Genomic DNA, 17378 nt, shown 5'->3' with positions numbered 1-17378 from the left:
CAGACTCCCTCCCCATGGAGGACAAGATTTGCCAGCTTTGTCAGCTCGAACTAGAGACAAAGGAGTACTACTTATGCATATGCCCGGTGTACTACAAGATCCGAGGGCTCGAACTTTCATTGCTTGTTTAGCTAGGGATTTGGGTCACTATCCAAGGTTATGGATTTCCTAGATCAGAAATGTCTCAAGCTCTTCTTGTTGGAGCTACACCGCCACAGAGAGCATCTCTTATGGACCCAACAACAAAGACACAAAGCCACGTACCAGTGTGCACTCACGGAGTTTTATAAAGCATCGACTACTCCCTCCACCACGAAGCCCTCCCTAGTCTGATCAATGGCCCCACCACAAGGGACCACCTTAGAAACAACCACATAGAGATATAGAGCCCATGTCTAGCTGATCCATGCCCTACTACACCGTCACAGGGGGGACCCTACCTTTCTACTTTAACCTCACTATGCCAGATAGAGACCCATGAGAAAGAAAGATAGATAGATATATTAACGTCTACTGAGACTGAAATTGGCCTATGAGACGAAAACATGTACAATGCTGGTCATCATTGGATATCAAAGTGTGACATGCTAAAAGATGGTCAGTGATATACTGTGAAAAGCAGCTAAGGTGATATGCAAAACCAAAATAGTGCTCATATAGGGATACAACAAGAGGATGAGGTAGTACGTGTCTAGTTGTGTGGCTGAATGATATCCCTATATCCAGTTCCACCCAATCAAGATCAGTGGATATACTAGCACCTAGACTGGGCTCTCAACTCTATTAACTACTACTATGTCACTAGTGGATCTCCCTTATCTCTCTCTGATATATTTGTGTTTGGTACCCCTATATCTGCAAGCAGTGTACTGCTCTAATCTCCTTGGCTCTTTGGACTGTCACCCCTCTTTGTATGGGTGGTGTGTGTAGTCACAGCCTAGAAGAAATCGTTGAGCTCTGACTAGCATCCCCCTCTCTGTTCCATACTGTATCTGGCTTAGATATCATTTTAAGTCATCAGTTATGTATTGTTCACTGTTTATTTTCCATTTAGACAATCATATCATAAGTTGTAAGCTATTTTGGGACATGGAAAATTCCCCTAAATTTTCAGATATAATATTTTGGTCTGATAGACTAATTTGGAGTTTTGTAGATGTTAATATAATCTCTCTCTCTCTCTCTCTCTCTCTCTCTCTCTCTCTCTCTCTCTCTCTCTCTCTCTCTCTCTCTCTCTCTCTCTCTCTCTCTCTCTCTCTCTCTCTCTCTCTCAACCGTGAGCAGTCGTAATCAGATAATACATTTGTTCTCTCTCGCATGCTAGCTTGAATGAATGCAATCGTGAGCAAGGTCTCTCTTACATGCTAGTTTGAATGAATACAATTGTGAGCAGGGAATGCAGTCATGACTAGTCGTGACTAGAGAATGCAGTCATAAGCAGATCTCTCTCGCACGCTAGTCTGAATGAATACAATCGTGAGCAGGGTGTCAAGAATCACGTGATGGAGGGATTTTCTTGAGCTACTACGTCAAACACACACTGTATACACAAGAGGAAACTCACTCAAGAATACAAGAAGAGAGATGGAGGCCAAAACGTTTTCTTGCTGAATTTTCTTCTTCTTCCACACACTATACAATATACAAAAAGTATAGATAAGATACAACATAAAGGAAAGTGGCCTTCTAAGTCAAACAGTGCATAACCAACTATACTAATCAACTAGTGTCATATCTTTGCCAGCTATAGGTAGGTGTAATAAACTAAATATAATAAGTGATAAGTCAGTGGCCATGTGAGTATCATAATGACCACCAACATGCTAAGTATAGACGTGCGGACTCGTCTAGCCAGACGGTCCATCATCAATATCCACACGTGTTGAGCTTGCCATCTCAACACAGGGAATGCAGTCATAGCCAATGTGGACTAAGCAATGATACATTCTCTGATTTTGATCATGCCTTGGAGTATGCAGTAATGCACTAACTGGGGTTGCAATTTGTATTTCTGCAGTGGCTGAAAACAGTGTGAAGGTTTTTGGACTCGTAAAAGATTATTGGGCTTGCAAAAATTTAGTGAGGGGTTAGGGAAACCCTGAATATTTACAATAATCGTAGAAATCGCTCTGATTTGACAATACAAAGTACAAGCTGAGTGGCTTTACACACTGTGTGAGAGATGGATAATGTAGTCAAATGCAAGCATCAAACTATGAAAAATGAATATCTAGGAGACGAATCCGATCAAGAACACAACCGTCCATGGAAGCAATGTTCAACACCCCTTCTAAGAACACACGGTACAAGACGTATGGTAGTAGGGTCCGTGATTGGACTGCGTCTCCCCAACATCTGACAGGCATGGAAAGACTTCACGCACCATGAATGAAAAGAAATACAAAGAAATTCATCTCATGATTCACTCTAAACTACGAATTGTGAGACAAGAATTGAAGAAAAAAATACGAGAGTATATCAAAGCCGAACTGATAGTAAATCAAAGGGCACAAATGCAAGACATGCAGATTAAGATTAAGAATGGCTTACAGGCACAAATGTTGTCCGAAATGCACACACTAAAAACTGAAATGTTGAAAGTTGTAGATGCCTACAAATCTAAAATCTTAGAACTAGGGGAAGAATCGAATATATTTAAGAAAAAAGAAATGAAGGCGCAAGAAGAATTGCAAAAAGAGAAAGATGCTTTGAAGGCATGTAAAAGGGAGGTTCACTCATGGGCAGAAGTGGCAAAGTCAACACAGAAGAAAATAGAAGACGCCAAACCATGGATTGAGGTAATAAAAAAGAATAAGGGAACATTAGTGAACAAGACTAAAGTAATGAATGCTACCTTGAAAGAAGAGGCTAGGAGATGGGCTAGGGTTTTACATGTACGGGTAGTAGGATGGGAGGAGAAGAGCAACCCACAGGAAGATGCTAAGACACTTGCTGACAAAATTGGGGCTTCAGACGTACCTATCGTCAATGCTTGGAGAGTGGGAAAGGAGGACTCTTAAGTCCAAGGCTCTAATTCTTCACTTTCGAGATAGATTAAAAAAAGGCCTTCCTCTCCAAGAGAAGAGCCCTCAAGGGTGAGAAGATTTATTTGGATAAGGACCTTACCCCAACACAAATAGCACATCGTAGAGAACACATGCCTAAGGTATTGGAGGCTCGCAAAGAGGGAAAGTGGACTGTTTATAGGGATGGACAAGTCATCATCACTGACAAAAGGACTTCGTGACGATACGAGACATATGAGGCACTTCGGATGTCAATATGGAACTGTAATGGAGCCCTACGCTTGGATGCTAGCTACTTTGAAGATAGCTTCTGAAACATAGATATAGAAATGTACACAGAAACACACCAATGTAAAGATAGCTGACTACCAGACGTGTGGGGATACAAGTGGGAGAGTGCATTTCATCTAGTATATAGAAAACCAAGAAGCACTAGGGGTTCTGGAGGTGTGGCCATACTTATACCGGGAAGACCTCAAAGGGATAGTGCAAGTAATGAAAAGAGATGATCATGCACAATATTTATGGATTATGATACATGTAGGAAGACCACATGATATATTCATCACAATATGCTACTTTCCTCTTGCAAATTCTACATATGCCACACAAGATGGATCTCCCTTTGATGTACTTTATAAGGATATCATGAGATATGCTAGCATTGGGGATATATTATTAGTAGGAGATTTCAATGCCCGCACTGGAGATAGACAGATTGACTTTTATATGCATGATAATGCCATGTTCAAAGAGATCGACATAGATGAAATAGGCCTACGCAGGAGAGCCCAAGATAAAGAAGTGTTTACCTATGGGACACACCTATTGACTTTGGGAAGTGCACATAGACTAGCTATCTTTAATGGTCTACCACAATGGCCAAGATCTGACAATTTGACATGTTGGAATCACAAAGGAGAGGCAAGTACTCTGGACTACTTGATAGGCTCACCAGCATTAATACCAGATATCCAAAACTTTAACATATCTAACAGACCAATTGGCATAGCAGCAGATCATGCTATTTAGACACTCATGCTCTCTTATGTACATATGAAACATGAAACACCATGCCTCCCTAAACATTCCACATACTACGTTACAAAAGACACCTCACACATCTACAGTGGTTCTCTGCAGACCAGTTTATATACATTGGACTTGAGTAGATCGTTGGAAGAATGTACAAGGGATTTAGCAAAGGCCATACATGGATCAACCATGTATGCATTCCCACACACCTTGCCCCGATGTAGACCCACAGGATCTACTACCAAAAATAACTGGTATGATGATGAGTGTAGAGTCACCCGAGCTCGCTTACAGAGGAAAGTGGAGCTAGGCACTCAGACACATCGCCAAGCAAAGGCGTTCTTCAAACGTCTTGTGCGAAAGAAGAAACGAGACTACTTAGCGAAAGTAGAAGAACATCTATATCAACTATTTTTGGGGCAGGACAGCAAGAGCGCATGGAAGATGTTTCATGAAAGACAACCCCCCATACAAATTACATCACCAGATGCTTGGCTTGACTATGGGAGACTGTTGTATGACCTGCCAGGACAGCCACCTATACAGCCCTCACAAGCTTGTAGGCCAACACAATGGTCATCTTTCTTCACATGGAAAATGGTTAGGGATGCAATTTATAGATTACAAAATGGGAGGGCACAAGATGAAGATGGACTAGTAGCAGAACTTTTCTCACATGCTTGTGACATATTAGCACCCATATTAGCACATATGTTCAATAGAGCAGTATGTGAAGGTTTCCTTATGAGTTGGTAAGACAATACTATAATTCCGCTATTTAAAAGTGGTGATCCCCTGATTCCTAGCAACTACAGGACTATCATGATCGGTCATTCTTTGACCAAGATATATGGATCTATATTGGAGCATGCACTTAGTGAGTGGGCTGAAATGCAAGGCACGAGAGCACAAGGATAAGCAGGTTTCAGACGAGGATATACCACATTGGACCATATTCTCACACTTACGAGTCATTGTTGAGGAGGGTCAAGCCCAAGACAAGAGGATCTATTGTTGCTTTGTAGACTTTCGCAAAGCTTTTGATACAGTGTCTTGTACACGCATCATGCAAAGATTGTAGGACATTGGAGTACCAGAGGGAATACAATGGGGTGTCTATGCATTATATGAGGCAGTGACAGGTCATGTATGAGCACCTGGGGGGCTATCAGAGAGGATTGACAGTACCATAGGAGTGAAACAAGGATGTCCACTTTCACCCACTTTGTTTGGTCTATACATAGATGAAGTGTCTGATTACATAGACCGAGGAGCTTGAGCCAACCTAGCAGGGGTGCTTATACCAATATTACTATATGCATATGATATTTTGTTCTCATTTCAGATTCATTGGAGGGATTGCAATGCCATCTAGATGCTTTGCATATCTTCTGTAGAGATAAAGACCTCATAGTGAACCTTGGGAAGACCAAAACCATGGTTTTCAATACTTCAGCAGCATGGGTGACTAGATCTATGTACCACTTTATCTCTATCTTCTGTAGAGATAAAGACCTCACAGTGAACCTTGGAAAGACCAAAACCATGGTTTTCAATACTTCAACAGCATGGGTGACTAGATCTATGTACCAATTCACATTTGGAGGAGACATACTGGAGCATGTGAGGGAATATATCTATTTGGGAGTCACCTTCTCTGGCCCACGTTTTTCATTGAGGGGCATCAGAGGCATGTCTAGCACGTGGATACGCAGCACTAGGGGCACTCGAGAGTCAATGTGCTCACATACAGTTCTAGGAGCCCCGCACCAAACTCTGGTTGTTTGACACCCTAGTCACACCTACATTACTATATGGAGCAGAGATATGAGGTTGCAGCTTGTACTATAGACGTCTTAGTCCACTCATTGATCAAATTGGAGTAGAGAGGAATTATTATGATGGTTGGGATAGCATGGAAAGGCCATTGATCATGATGATAGCACGCATGATTAGAAATAAGCCCTCCATCCCACATCCCATTGTTAGAGCAGAGCTAAGGGCAACACCTATAGTTACGGAGGCACTCTTCAAGGCAATGACCTTTTGGCACAGACTATGGGAACTTCCACGCCATAGATACTCTAGATTGGCACTAACCTCATCTAGACAACTAGCAACAAGAGGCGAGAAGAACTGTTGGTTTTCACATATGGCTATTTGGATGAGCCTACATGGTTTGGATATTGACCATCTTCCACCTTTGGATTATAGCCTTGACTGCCCTACACTTTCTCTCAGCCGATCAGAGTTGAACCAGGTGATCAGAGCTGAAATCTTGAGGATTGAGACTGCAAGGACATGGATCCATCCACCACTCCATATAGGATTGAGGATGGAGTTCTACAAGAGTCATTTCTTGTGCCTCTTTGATGATGGTTTCACTATTTAGCCAGCATATATGAACACCCATCTCTCCCATAGTGTATGGGTTGCTATCGGACAGATTCGCACCTCCTCACATAGGCTTCAGATGGAGACAGACAGATGGAAAAATACCCTAGTAGAGGAAAGGACTTGCCAACTTTGTGGTCGAAAGCCTGAGATGGAGGAGCACTGCATATGCAGATGCACAATATACTATGACATACGAGGACGGTACCACTGCCTCTTCCGTGATGGATTTGGACCCCTTCATCGCATCATGGAATATGAGGACCAGAGAAGCCTAGGTTTCTTCCTCCTAGAGCTCAAGAGGCGCCGAACTGCACTACTGCAAGATAGGAGGCCAGCTCACCTAGAGGGACACACATAGAGAGCAGTGCATATGCAGATGCACAATATACTATGACATACGAGGACGGTACCACTGCCTCTTCCGTGATGGATTTGGACCCCTTCATTGCATCATGGAATATGAGGACCAGAGATGCCTAGGTTTCTTCCTCCTAGAGCTCAAGAGGCACCGAACTGCACTACTACGAGATAGAAGGCCAGCTCACCTAGAGGGACACACATAGAGAGCAGTGACAAACTTCTTCGACATAGCCAACCCTACTGACACTACCAGCCTAGTAGAGACAGAGCCACCCCACCAAACACCTTACAAGCCACACTGTGGAGTCACATTGGACAGAACCATTTCCCTTCATCGAGCACAACGACCCCATCTACCAAGACCACGTCCGAGGCCACACCACAGTCGGATTAGAGCCATTATCATGAGACATTGCAGACTCACCACCAGGCATATTAGTGAAGCAACTAGGGACCGCATTATAGCTGAGATCATGTGCAGATCTTGAGACCAGTCTTCACCACACTTTTGTACATGGTTATATCAGATCTGGTTCTCCTTTCCTTTCCTTTTCTTTTCTATCGATGGAACAATACTACACATGGTTCAACCCTAGTATAGTCCCATCGTATAGTTATTTTTAGTATTGTTTCATAGGCCACCCACTTATTTGTAATGTTATATTTACCTTACTGATGAGATGATATTAGACATGGATGTCCTCCGGATTTTGTCTCATAGGCCACATTGGCCTTATGTAGACATTAATATATCTTTCTTCCTTTCTTCTCTCTCTCTCTCTCTCTCTTCTAGTCTTGTTTCACCTCTTTCTCTCTCTTTCCAATCCGTTCTCTCAACACCCCCCATGTGGGCTCAATTGACACCATAGCCAACAATCTATACCTCTAAAGCTCAAGTACTAGATTCCAAGGTGTTGATCCATTAGTCTCATCAAATAAGAAAACCCGGCCTCTTCCATAAAGAGGCTACTATAGCTCTTATCTCCTGATATGATGGGCAGTGGCACATGTAATGATCCTCTAACTCTGTCTACACTTGGGAGAGCTATCATAGGATGTCCATTGGTATATGCCCCCTCTGAAGGTATCTAGAGCTGGTGTGATGTGTGGAGCCAGCCAATCGCACACTAAATAGGACAAATGTGCATCCATATATCTTGGTTGTACTAGGAAAAGTCAGGTATCAAGGAGAGTAACTGGTTCCAATTGGTTGCTGCCAAGTCTTAGCGGTGTCCAAATGAACTATGTCCTGCCCGTTCACCTAGTTCCACTTGTGGTGGGTAAGTGCATAAAATGGTGCCTGAAAGCAGTCCTTTTTTTTTTCGTGAAGATAATTGAAATCAACTTGTGAAAGCAGTCTTACGTCCCCATCTTCTATGTTCACTGTCATAAGGACTCAAAAAGCAGCTGTAGAAAGCGCTTTGTCTCAAAGAAGGCCTCGGACACAATAGGTGTGGCTCCCAGCTTTGCACATACAATGGCTTGTGAAACTGAGGCTATGCTTTGGAATGTACAGGAGATTATCATCACCAAAGGTTGCTCCCATGGCTGCCATCCATTACCACTCCTCAATCCCCTATGCAGGCTCTACCCTTGGCAGTGGCCTCCACCGCACTATCCTCATCCCCTCCTATACAGCATTTATTGCATCATCCTCCCATCCTCTGTTTGCCCACCACCTCCATCTGCCGATCCAGCCAGGCCCCCATATAGAAGCGCCACATATAAGCATTGGTAGTCATCAAAGTGTCAAATAGCCATAACTTTGTTCTTGGCTCCTAGAACTACATATGAGCACATGTAGTCTCCAAGGTACCCAAGGCTGCATGCTCTCATGTCAACTGGTCCTCAGCTGCCCTCCTAACACCCACCAAAAGTACCCCTGGTTGATATAAGAGGTCACGATCTCCACTGCCATCTCAATACACTGGAACTATCATCTGGCGAGAGTTTTGGAAAGATTATCATTGAGATGCCAAAGTAGGGAAAGACAAATTTTGAAGGGGATAGTCTCCAGAATAAATATCAGACTCCACACACAGAGGAAATAAAGCCTGCATTCTCACTGAATGACAGTCTACCTAGAATGCGATGTTACACATTGAGAACTAGAAAGATAGATGTGAAGGGGTTGTTCTCACTCACAGTCTGCACCTATATTGTGATAAAGACAAGAAGGAAAACCACTACTCAACTGACATAGTTTGAAATGACATACTTCGAGTATTTACTCATCACTGGTGATATTCTGAACAAACCAGCATAAAGCTTAAAACTGCATGCAATTTGATATTCAAGCAATGCATGGAAAGATGATTCCGACCGTCACCGGAGCCAAGAAACTTTCTTCCCATTTGGTGCTACCTGTGTAAAGAGCATGAATCCCAGATTGTGCAAAATTTCTTAAAGACAATGTCCCATCATTCTGATCTTTATTGGAAGCATTGTGGGGCTCCTAATCCACTATTCACAATTGCAAGAGCTTTATAGCGGGTTCCCATACCAATGGGAGTCAAACTCTCTTCTCCTTCCCACCAAGGGGCACTACCATCACCCACCAGTCTCCAGTATCCTGACTGGAGTGACTCTGCTTCTTTTTCGGATGCCCTTTTGAGCAGTGTCTCTAGCCGGAAATTTATTCCCAGCATTCCAAGAAGTTGGGACTGAGTAATAGGCCCAAACACAGATGCACCAACTGTAAAACCCAAGTTTCCTGCTGTTAGCAACTTCTTTTCTTCAGAAACAAATCGTGGCTTTATTCTTGACTGTAGTTAGACTTTTCCAGAGGCTTGAAATGCAGCATTGTATTGATCTGCATATTTCCTTTGCAATTTACCTTTGATTTCTTCGACTGCATGTTTCAGAGCAGCAAAGTCAACATAGGCGCTCAGATCAGCTTTCCCAGGATCGTGTAATACAGGTACAAATTTATGTTTCTGTATTGCCTGCAAGAAGCACAACTCTGTAAAGAATGACTAATGCACATTGTTTTATTCTGAAGAGACAACAAAATCAAGCAATCAGACTTGAAAATTGGGATCGTATAGAAATTTTTGTTAAGAGGTCAGATTCCAGACATCTGAATGCTTCTGAGAACATACATGTGTGCACTCAGAAGGACATAACTGGCAATGTTATGCCGAGGATGATCATGAGGGCTAGCCACATTGTAGTGTGGCAGGATACATTTAGGAAGACTGTTCAGCATAATAGTTACACATGGATCAAATGGCAAATTGATCATAAATTGGGAGGACTTTCCAACTTCTAAGTTGTTCATTGGAGGAAAAAATGCAGTCATATCCCTCAACTTCAGAACTAGGGCATTCAGGGCTTGAATGTATTGCAGAAAACTTTCCTTAAGAAAAGATGTTGCTGAACATGGTCAAAGTGAGAAACACTAATTCTAGTACCAGTCTCAGATTGAAGGCATTATTGTATTGAGCTAGCTGACTTATCAGTCCCAATGGTTTGTCAATCTAAATGGAAGTTTAGATGTGCAAATCTGAAAACTTCAGTGATTATAGCATGTCTCAACATCCAATAGATATAATTGCAAATTGCAAGCTATTAAAAGTATGTTAGATCACATTCCAATGCATGACTTCAGGAACCAGGTTTCAGTCGTAAAATGATTTTCAGGTCAAGAATGAAAGAATATACCCACACAAACATGCCCTTTGTGCGCACAAGATCCCTTTCATAAGTTATGGAAATTCAGATATACACAACAGCAGACAAGTGACATAGCTTTTAATGGTACATTGTATATACTATTCCTTGACAAAAAACAAACCTGAAGACTGTCAGAGATCAGTTTGTCTTCTCCATAGTCAATCACAAGACAACCACCACCATCCTCCTCAAGCCTCTTGGCAATTTCACATATCAACTTCCAACCCTGGGGACACACCTCAACTTGATTCAATTCTGTCCTCTCCTTTTCAGTTGCCCATTTCAGACGTTTAGACAAATAGATGCTGCTTGCAGTTGAGGGCCCAGGGGAAAGCACTAACCGCAAACCTTGACTGCAAAACACCATACAAATATGAATTCATGAGTTGAAGCTCCTCTCTGCATATGCAATCACTTTTCACATACTAATCCTTACTCTGTTGTTTCATCCAGATCAACCAGCTTCTCACACCATCCACGGGGAGTTCTCTGTCAAAAATAATAAGGACAGCACATTCTCCAGCTTAGCATGTAAAGAAGAACGATTCGGTTTGCAATAGGGACAACAGATTGTGTCCAATAAACACTAGCAATAAATGAACTCGGAAACGTAAAGCATGCAAGAGTACTAATGGATGAGACACAATGATGATATAATGACCTCACACCTCCATGTCTCTAGGACCGGGGCTGAGAAAACCCAAGGAGTCCATGATGAAGAAACCAACTCCATGATCAATAGATGAGGGAGAAGATGATGACATCAGCTGGCTGTCCTCGAAAGCAACAAGATGCAGGCTGCAATCATAAAAATGCAGGCTACACTCATAGCAACAACAGGGTGACTGAATAGACAAGATGGCGATGCCCTTCAGGGCAGCACAGCAACAACCAGCAGTCTGGGCAGCAAGGCAGTACCTTGAATGCTGTCCGGTGAATCCTCCAAGGGATGTAGATAGCAGGAGACTTGAGAGTGTGAGAGGGGGAGACAACACTCAAAGTGGAAGTGTGGAAAGAAGCATGATGATCAAAGAGACAGTGAGTGGATGGGTGCCCACAACATGTACTTATACAGGGTATTTTTTCCTATTGAATAAAATAAATAACTCTTTCAAAAATAAAACCTTTTGGGACTGTTTTTGTGGAGTTAAATTAGGCTGAAACACATGATAATTTGTGTTAATGCAGACCTCTAGTCTTAGATGCTCAGCATAGCGTGCATACATGCAGAAAAACTCCATTTCACCAAACTACTCAGGTGACTTGAGTACACTTAATAACCCTATCATTTAGCATGGTCAACTGAAGCTTTTGACAATTGAGAACTGCCATCCACACCCTTTTTGTCCACATTCTCTGTTCTTCAAGTGTCTAACATAATGTTCTTCTTTATTAGCTCTGCAGTAGGTGGAATTCCCTAAAAAACAAGGCACAGGAAACAATGACACCACTAAATGGCTAAAAGTTCACCAATAAAGAGCACTAAACATGGTCTGTAAACCCACAAGTAATGACTGGCCGCGTATTCAATAAGCAGCCCCTTCTAGTTTTCAAGCTGACAGAACGTATAGCATTTGGCACTGGAGGCGGTAAAAGTGAATCTCAATGACATTCCTGATGTGAGAATAGTTAGGCCCTAAGGAGTCAGACCAGTAAGAGTGGGTAACCGCCTAGGCCAGCAATGGATTTCTAACGATCTTTTTACATATGTTGACCACTCCTAGGGGAATCTTAGAGATGCCCTTTGCTCTTCATGCAACCCAGTTATGGATGTTTTGCTTCTTAACTACATGACATACATCCCTTGTTCAGTTACATGATGCAGGATGCAAAGCTGCTTCTAACTGGCAATCAGAAAAAGCCCACTTTCAGAATCACAGTGGAAAACATTATTAGTGTTATATTTCCCAGTGAGCAAAACTTTCAGAAAATACTGGCTTTTGATATTGGTGTGCTCATTGCCAGATTCAAAAGGCTCAATGTACTTACTACTGGGGCATAAGGCATGACTTTACAAAGCCAAGTAGTGTCCACAACACTAGGAACGAAAATATCTACACTTTGTGAACCACTTGTAACTGGATAAAAGGAGTCGGGACTTTAGAGAGAGCCACAAGCAAATAGGAAGGCATGGAATACTAACGTGTTTTTGCTTTTATGCCTAGAGGATATAAATACATGATTTTCCCATGAGTTGAATACTCCTCTCATCATGTAGCAAATTCTCTTGTAGCTTTCCATACTTGTTGCAGAGGGGAGGTAGTTGGGTGGTTGCATCAATTTTCAGCTACAAGCTTTCAATTATCTCAACTTGGACTGTGACAAAGTTAGAGTCGTAAGCAAAAGCTACAAATTGTCAGGCCAACTTTGAGCTTGATTGTTGCATTTTGACCTGCTTTAAGAGGTCAAGCGCTCATTTTTCCTTCTCCTTATTTAAAGGTCCTTCCCAGTCTAGCATCTACTTACTAGGGTCTATGTAAGTGACTTTGTCATATCAGTTGTTGAGAAATCCAGACCTTTTATTCATAATTTACAAATTGCTGCTTTTGACTTTTACTATTTTAATATTCAAGAGAATCAACATTCTATGACAACTGATACAGTGAAAGGACAAATTCACAAGTAAAGCAAGGTACCATTCAATGACCTTAAAGAAAATGGTACCTGAAATTGATGTATTGGTAAAGCATCAAAAAATTCATGGGCAATTATGATGGTGGGCACTGCAGCAATGAATGACTGATTGAGACACCATAAATTTAGAAACAACGTTGTCTAAACAGTTCCACTTACTGATGCTAAATTACTGGAAAGGATTCAGAAGAGAAGATGCATAGAATAAATATATGGAAATTATCAAATAACTTACCTCCACGAGGCACTTGTGCTAAATCAACATGCCATGTTATTGCACATTTGAACTTATTGCTGGCCATCTTTCTGGAAAGATTCTCAGCAGGCTCTGTAGTTTGCTTTTGATCCTCCAGAATGGCCCCCAGTGTCTGCTGCTGAATCATGCGAAGAGCAGGACTACACTCTACAAGGTGTACAGATAAGGCTTGAGAAAAATCACTGAACTTTGAGATTCCCTGGACAAAAATGCAGAGAGCAAAAGACTTACCGGATTGGAAATCTGTTGTTCCCTAAACATGATCTGATTAGACAACATGCTAAGAAAAACTCAAAAGAATTTCAATGTTCACATTTTCAAATGTGTGTCATGCTAAAAAGGTAATGCATCCACACATGAATTTAGCTATTTAAATGCCAAGGTTCTTGCTTCATCATCCCCCCAGCCCTACAATCCAAAACAAGAAATAATAACAAAGACCCGAGAAAGCAAGTACATTATTAATCTCAAGTGTGCCATCTTAAGAGAACTTGTATAATATGTTCACAAAACCATTTGCAGCGAAAAACTCACTAGCACCTTAGCTTACCCTGCATGAGTCTACCCAAATAGACTTGAAGAGGCTACCAAGTATTATTCCCATTTTTTGTAATGCACCTAGGCACTACCCTAATCCACGTACACGTATATGCCGAGGCAATTGTTTGGATGGGTGGATGACATGGTTGGAGTGCTAGAAGATAGGCTCTAAAGAAACGATACGGTTTCTAGTGGATACAATAAAGTGTAATGTGACTTGCACATGTAAGGTGCATGTCAATTATTTCACAGTGTGGGACCTAGGACCCCAAGATATCAATTGGTGTCAAAGGCAAAAGGAAATGGAATGTTGTATATTGTCACACAATAAGTTTCCCCCAAAGTTTTGGCTTGATGCTATCATGTGTGCGAGCAATGTATGTATTGAATCACAACCCAACTAAAGCATTGGCTGATTGTACACCTTATGAGGCTTGGAATGGCTGGAAACCAATGGTGTCACATATATGCGTCTTTGGTTGTTTGGCATATGCTTTAGTGCCACAACCACGAAGACATAAATTGGAAGACAAGACTATCAAATGCATCTTTATTGGTTATAGTACAGAAAGTAAAGGGTACCGCTTGTACCAACCCTCCACCAACAAGATTGTAGAGATGTGGTATTCACTGAACATGCTGGTCACCCCTTCATGGACTGCAAAAATTAACCCAATGTGCGGCCTATGGACATGTTTGACACTTTGTTGCCTTTATTTCAGCAAGGTGGACCGAATTTTCAGCCCATTGATCAAGGCATTGCTGATTATGAAGTGGCTGATAAGAGGACTATCATTTAAGAGCTAAAACAGCCCCTAGACGGCTGTTAGAAACATTATGTGACAATAAACAGCCCGTTCCTCTTCCCGGTAGAACTAGAGCAACCACTCGCCATGCACAAGGTAACTTAATTGTGCACGCACTTGTAGCTATTGCATGCAATGAAGAACATGTTTCTTTACATGATGCTCCACAAAACAAACATTGGATGGCAGCTATGCAATCAAAGTTGAACTATCATGAGGACATGTATTTTTGAAACCTCACTTAACATGTAGATTAATTTTTAATCACATGGTTGAGTAAATGTTGCACATGTGAGGTGTAACTGGGATTAGAGCAAATTTACGAGCCCGAGACCCGAAGAAATCATGAGATGTCAAGGAAAAAGTTACTATAAGTTATGCCGCATAAGTACTTGGTGGTATCTAGTGCCAGTTGTTGGCCTAGGTCATTCATTTGGCCATAAGTGTCAGTTGGTGACACTAGAAAAGTGGTGTTTAATGGTACCTAATGCCAAACTGATGGTCATAGATGGCACAGAGACACTCGAGAATAGAAGTTGCCTAGCCAATTTAATTATTGGCCAGTCAGATCAATTTTTAGAACACCGAAATAATTATTAGATTAATTTTCAGTATTTAAAGACTAAAAATTAATATTTAATTATGGATAATGCTGGAAAAACCATTTGGGAAGGCTGCCACTTGTCAAAAATGCCGCCCATGCAAGACTGAAAAACGTCTTTAGAGGCTAGAGAGAGGCATATTTAGTATATTCAGCCTGCAAGAGAGATGGAGGAGATGTTGTTGGTCTGATTTGTAGCCATTGAAGGACCTTCTGGGGCAACCAAGGGCAGGAGAAGACCAATCAACAGCAGGTGACAGCATCTATAGACTGTTAAGACAAGGCAACAGCAATAAATGATTCATTTTCTTTAATTCTTTGCATATACAAGGATATGTTGACAGCGAAGAGTTCTTCATTGCTCCACTTGAGGGTTGTGATGTAATGCTTGGTGTGCCATTATTTAGCATAAGAAAAAGGTACTCACACTTGATGTAAAGTTGAAAGGTGAATCTGTCCCTATTATATCTGCAGTTGCCATTTCCAAAGTAATGAAAAATCATCTTTCAACGTACTTGTCTTTTACTAAGGATAAAGATGATAGTGAGAATGTTGAAAACATGTCTAAGTTAGAGAAGGATCGCATGTCATTTTTGAAAATGTATACTAATTGCTTCTCTCAGTCACTTCCAAGGCAACTACTACCTGAAAGGCCAGAAGATCATAGCATAGATCTTATCCCTGGAAGTAACCCACCTAATAAGCTAGCCTACAAAGTTAGTGCAGCTCAACAAGAGGAGATTATGAGTCAGGTAAATGAGTTGTTAGAAAAAGGGTTGATTCATCCCAGCTCATCTTCTTTTTGTTCTCCAGTGCTTTTGGTGCAGAAAAAGGATGGTTCATGGCATATGTGCATCGATTATCGTACTCTAAACAAGAACACAATAAAGAATCGCTTTTCGATTCCTCAGATTGATGATGTTATGGATAGATTGCAAGAGACAGTCATATTTAGCCGTATAGATTTGAAAAGTGGGTATCATCAGATACGCATTAGACCAGAAGATGTGTCTAAGACAGCTTTTAGGGCATCATTTGGATTGTATGAGTTTCTTTTCTGCCTTTTGGACTTATGAATGCTCCTGTCACTTTTAATCAAATGATAGATCGTATCTTTAGGCCACATAGAGGATTTGTGGGCACTTTCTTTGATGACATGATTGTCTATTCAAAGAATGAGGCAGAGCACATAAAACACTTGGACATTGTGGTCAATAAGCTATCTAACCATAGACTGGTTATCAATGACAAGAAAAGTGAATTCTTCTTGCATGAAATCCACTTTTTGGGGCATATTGTATCGGCTAATGGTATTCGCATGGACCCTGCAAAGGTTGAAGCAATACGATCATGGCCACCTTTGAGAAATGTGCATGAGATCTGCAGCTCCTTAGGTTTATGTTTTTACTACAGGAAGTATATATGCGGGTTTGCTGAAATTGCATCTCCATTGCATGCCTTGCAAAAGAAGGATATGCCATTTAGATGGACAGCAATGGAAATTTCAGCATTTGAAAAGTTGAAGAAAAAGATTACTTTAGATCATGTGCTTATGTTGCCCGATCTAAGGAAGTCGTTCATAGTTCAATGTGATGCATGTGGTAGTAGCATTGGGGTTGTTCTTATGCAAGACAGCCGAGTTGTGGCTTATGAGAGCCAAATTCTCCACACGGTGCAGAAAAGAATTTGTAGGTCTATGAGAAAGAGCTCTTGGCTATAATTCATGCACTGTCTACGTGGAAACATTATTTGTTGGGGGCTGGTTTTACAATGACCATCAAACTTTGAGGTACTTTTTGATGCGGACAAAGTTGTCAAAGAAGCATATGAGATGGGCAAATTTTCTCTATATGTTTCATTTTCAAATTGTACATATTGATAGTAGAAAGAATGTTGTGGCTAATGCACTGTCACGTAAGCCACAAATTTCAGTTGTCAGCATAGTTTATCAAACTGAGTTGGATGCCATAAAAGAGCAATATGTTGTTGATTCGGACTTTGCTAATGTTTATGATCATCTTTGCAATGGCCAAAGGAATGGATACTTT

General features: G+C 41.4%; 1 protein-coding gene across 1 annotated transcript in view; it reads right to left on the bottom strand.

Annotated features, from left to right (window-relative positions):
* Positions 1–8694: 8694 nt before the first annotated feature.
* The window catches only part of LOC148012123 (NADH dehydrogenase ubiquinone complex I, assembly factor-like protein (DUF185)), a 95603-nt gene continuing 86919 nt past the window's right edge, over positions 8695–17378 (bottom strand). The window contains exons 5-10 of the mRNA XM_087669259.1: positions 13363–13582; positions 13158–13216; positions 10930–10982; positions 10615–10846; positions 9655–9763; positions 8695–9513 (exon numbers count right to left, since the gene is read on the bottom strand). Coding sequence (XP_087525385.1) covers positions 9251–9513; positions 9655–9763; positions 10615–10846; positions 10930–10982; positions 13158–13216; positions 13363–13582 — 936 coding nt within the window. The 3' untranslated portion in view covers positions 8695–9250. The remainder of the gene's footprint in view (positions 9514–9654; positions 9764–10614; positions 10847–10929; positions 10983–13157; positions 13217–13362; positions 13583–17378) is intronic.

Source organism: Lygodium microphyllum, chromosome 27, assembly GCF_053477565.2.
Source record: "Lygodium microphyllum isolate KBCC chromosome 27, Lygodium_microphyllum_v1.1.10, whole genome shotgun sequence".
Lineage (NCBI taxonomy): Eukaryota > Viridiplantae > Streptophyta > Polypodiopsida > Schizaeales > Lygodiaceae > Lygodium > Lygodium microphyllum.
This window is presented reverse-complemented; position numbering and strand designations above follow the sequence as displayed.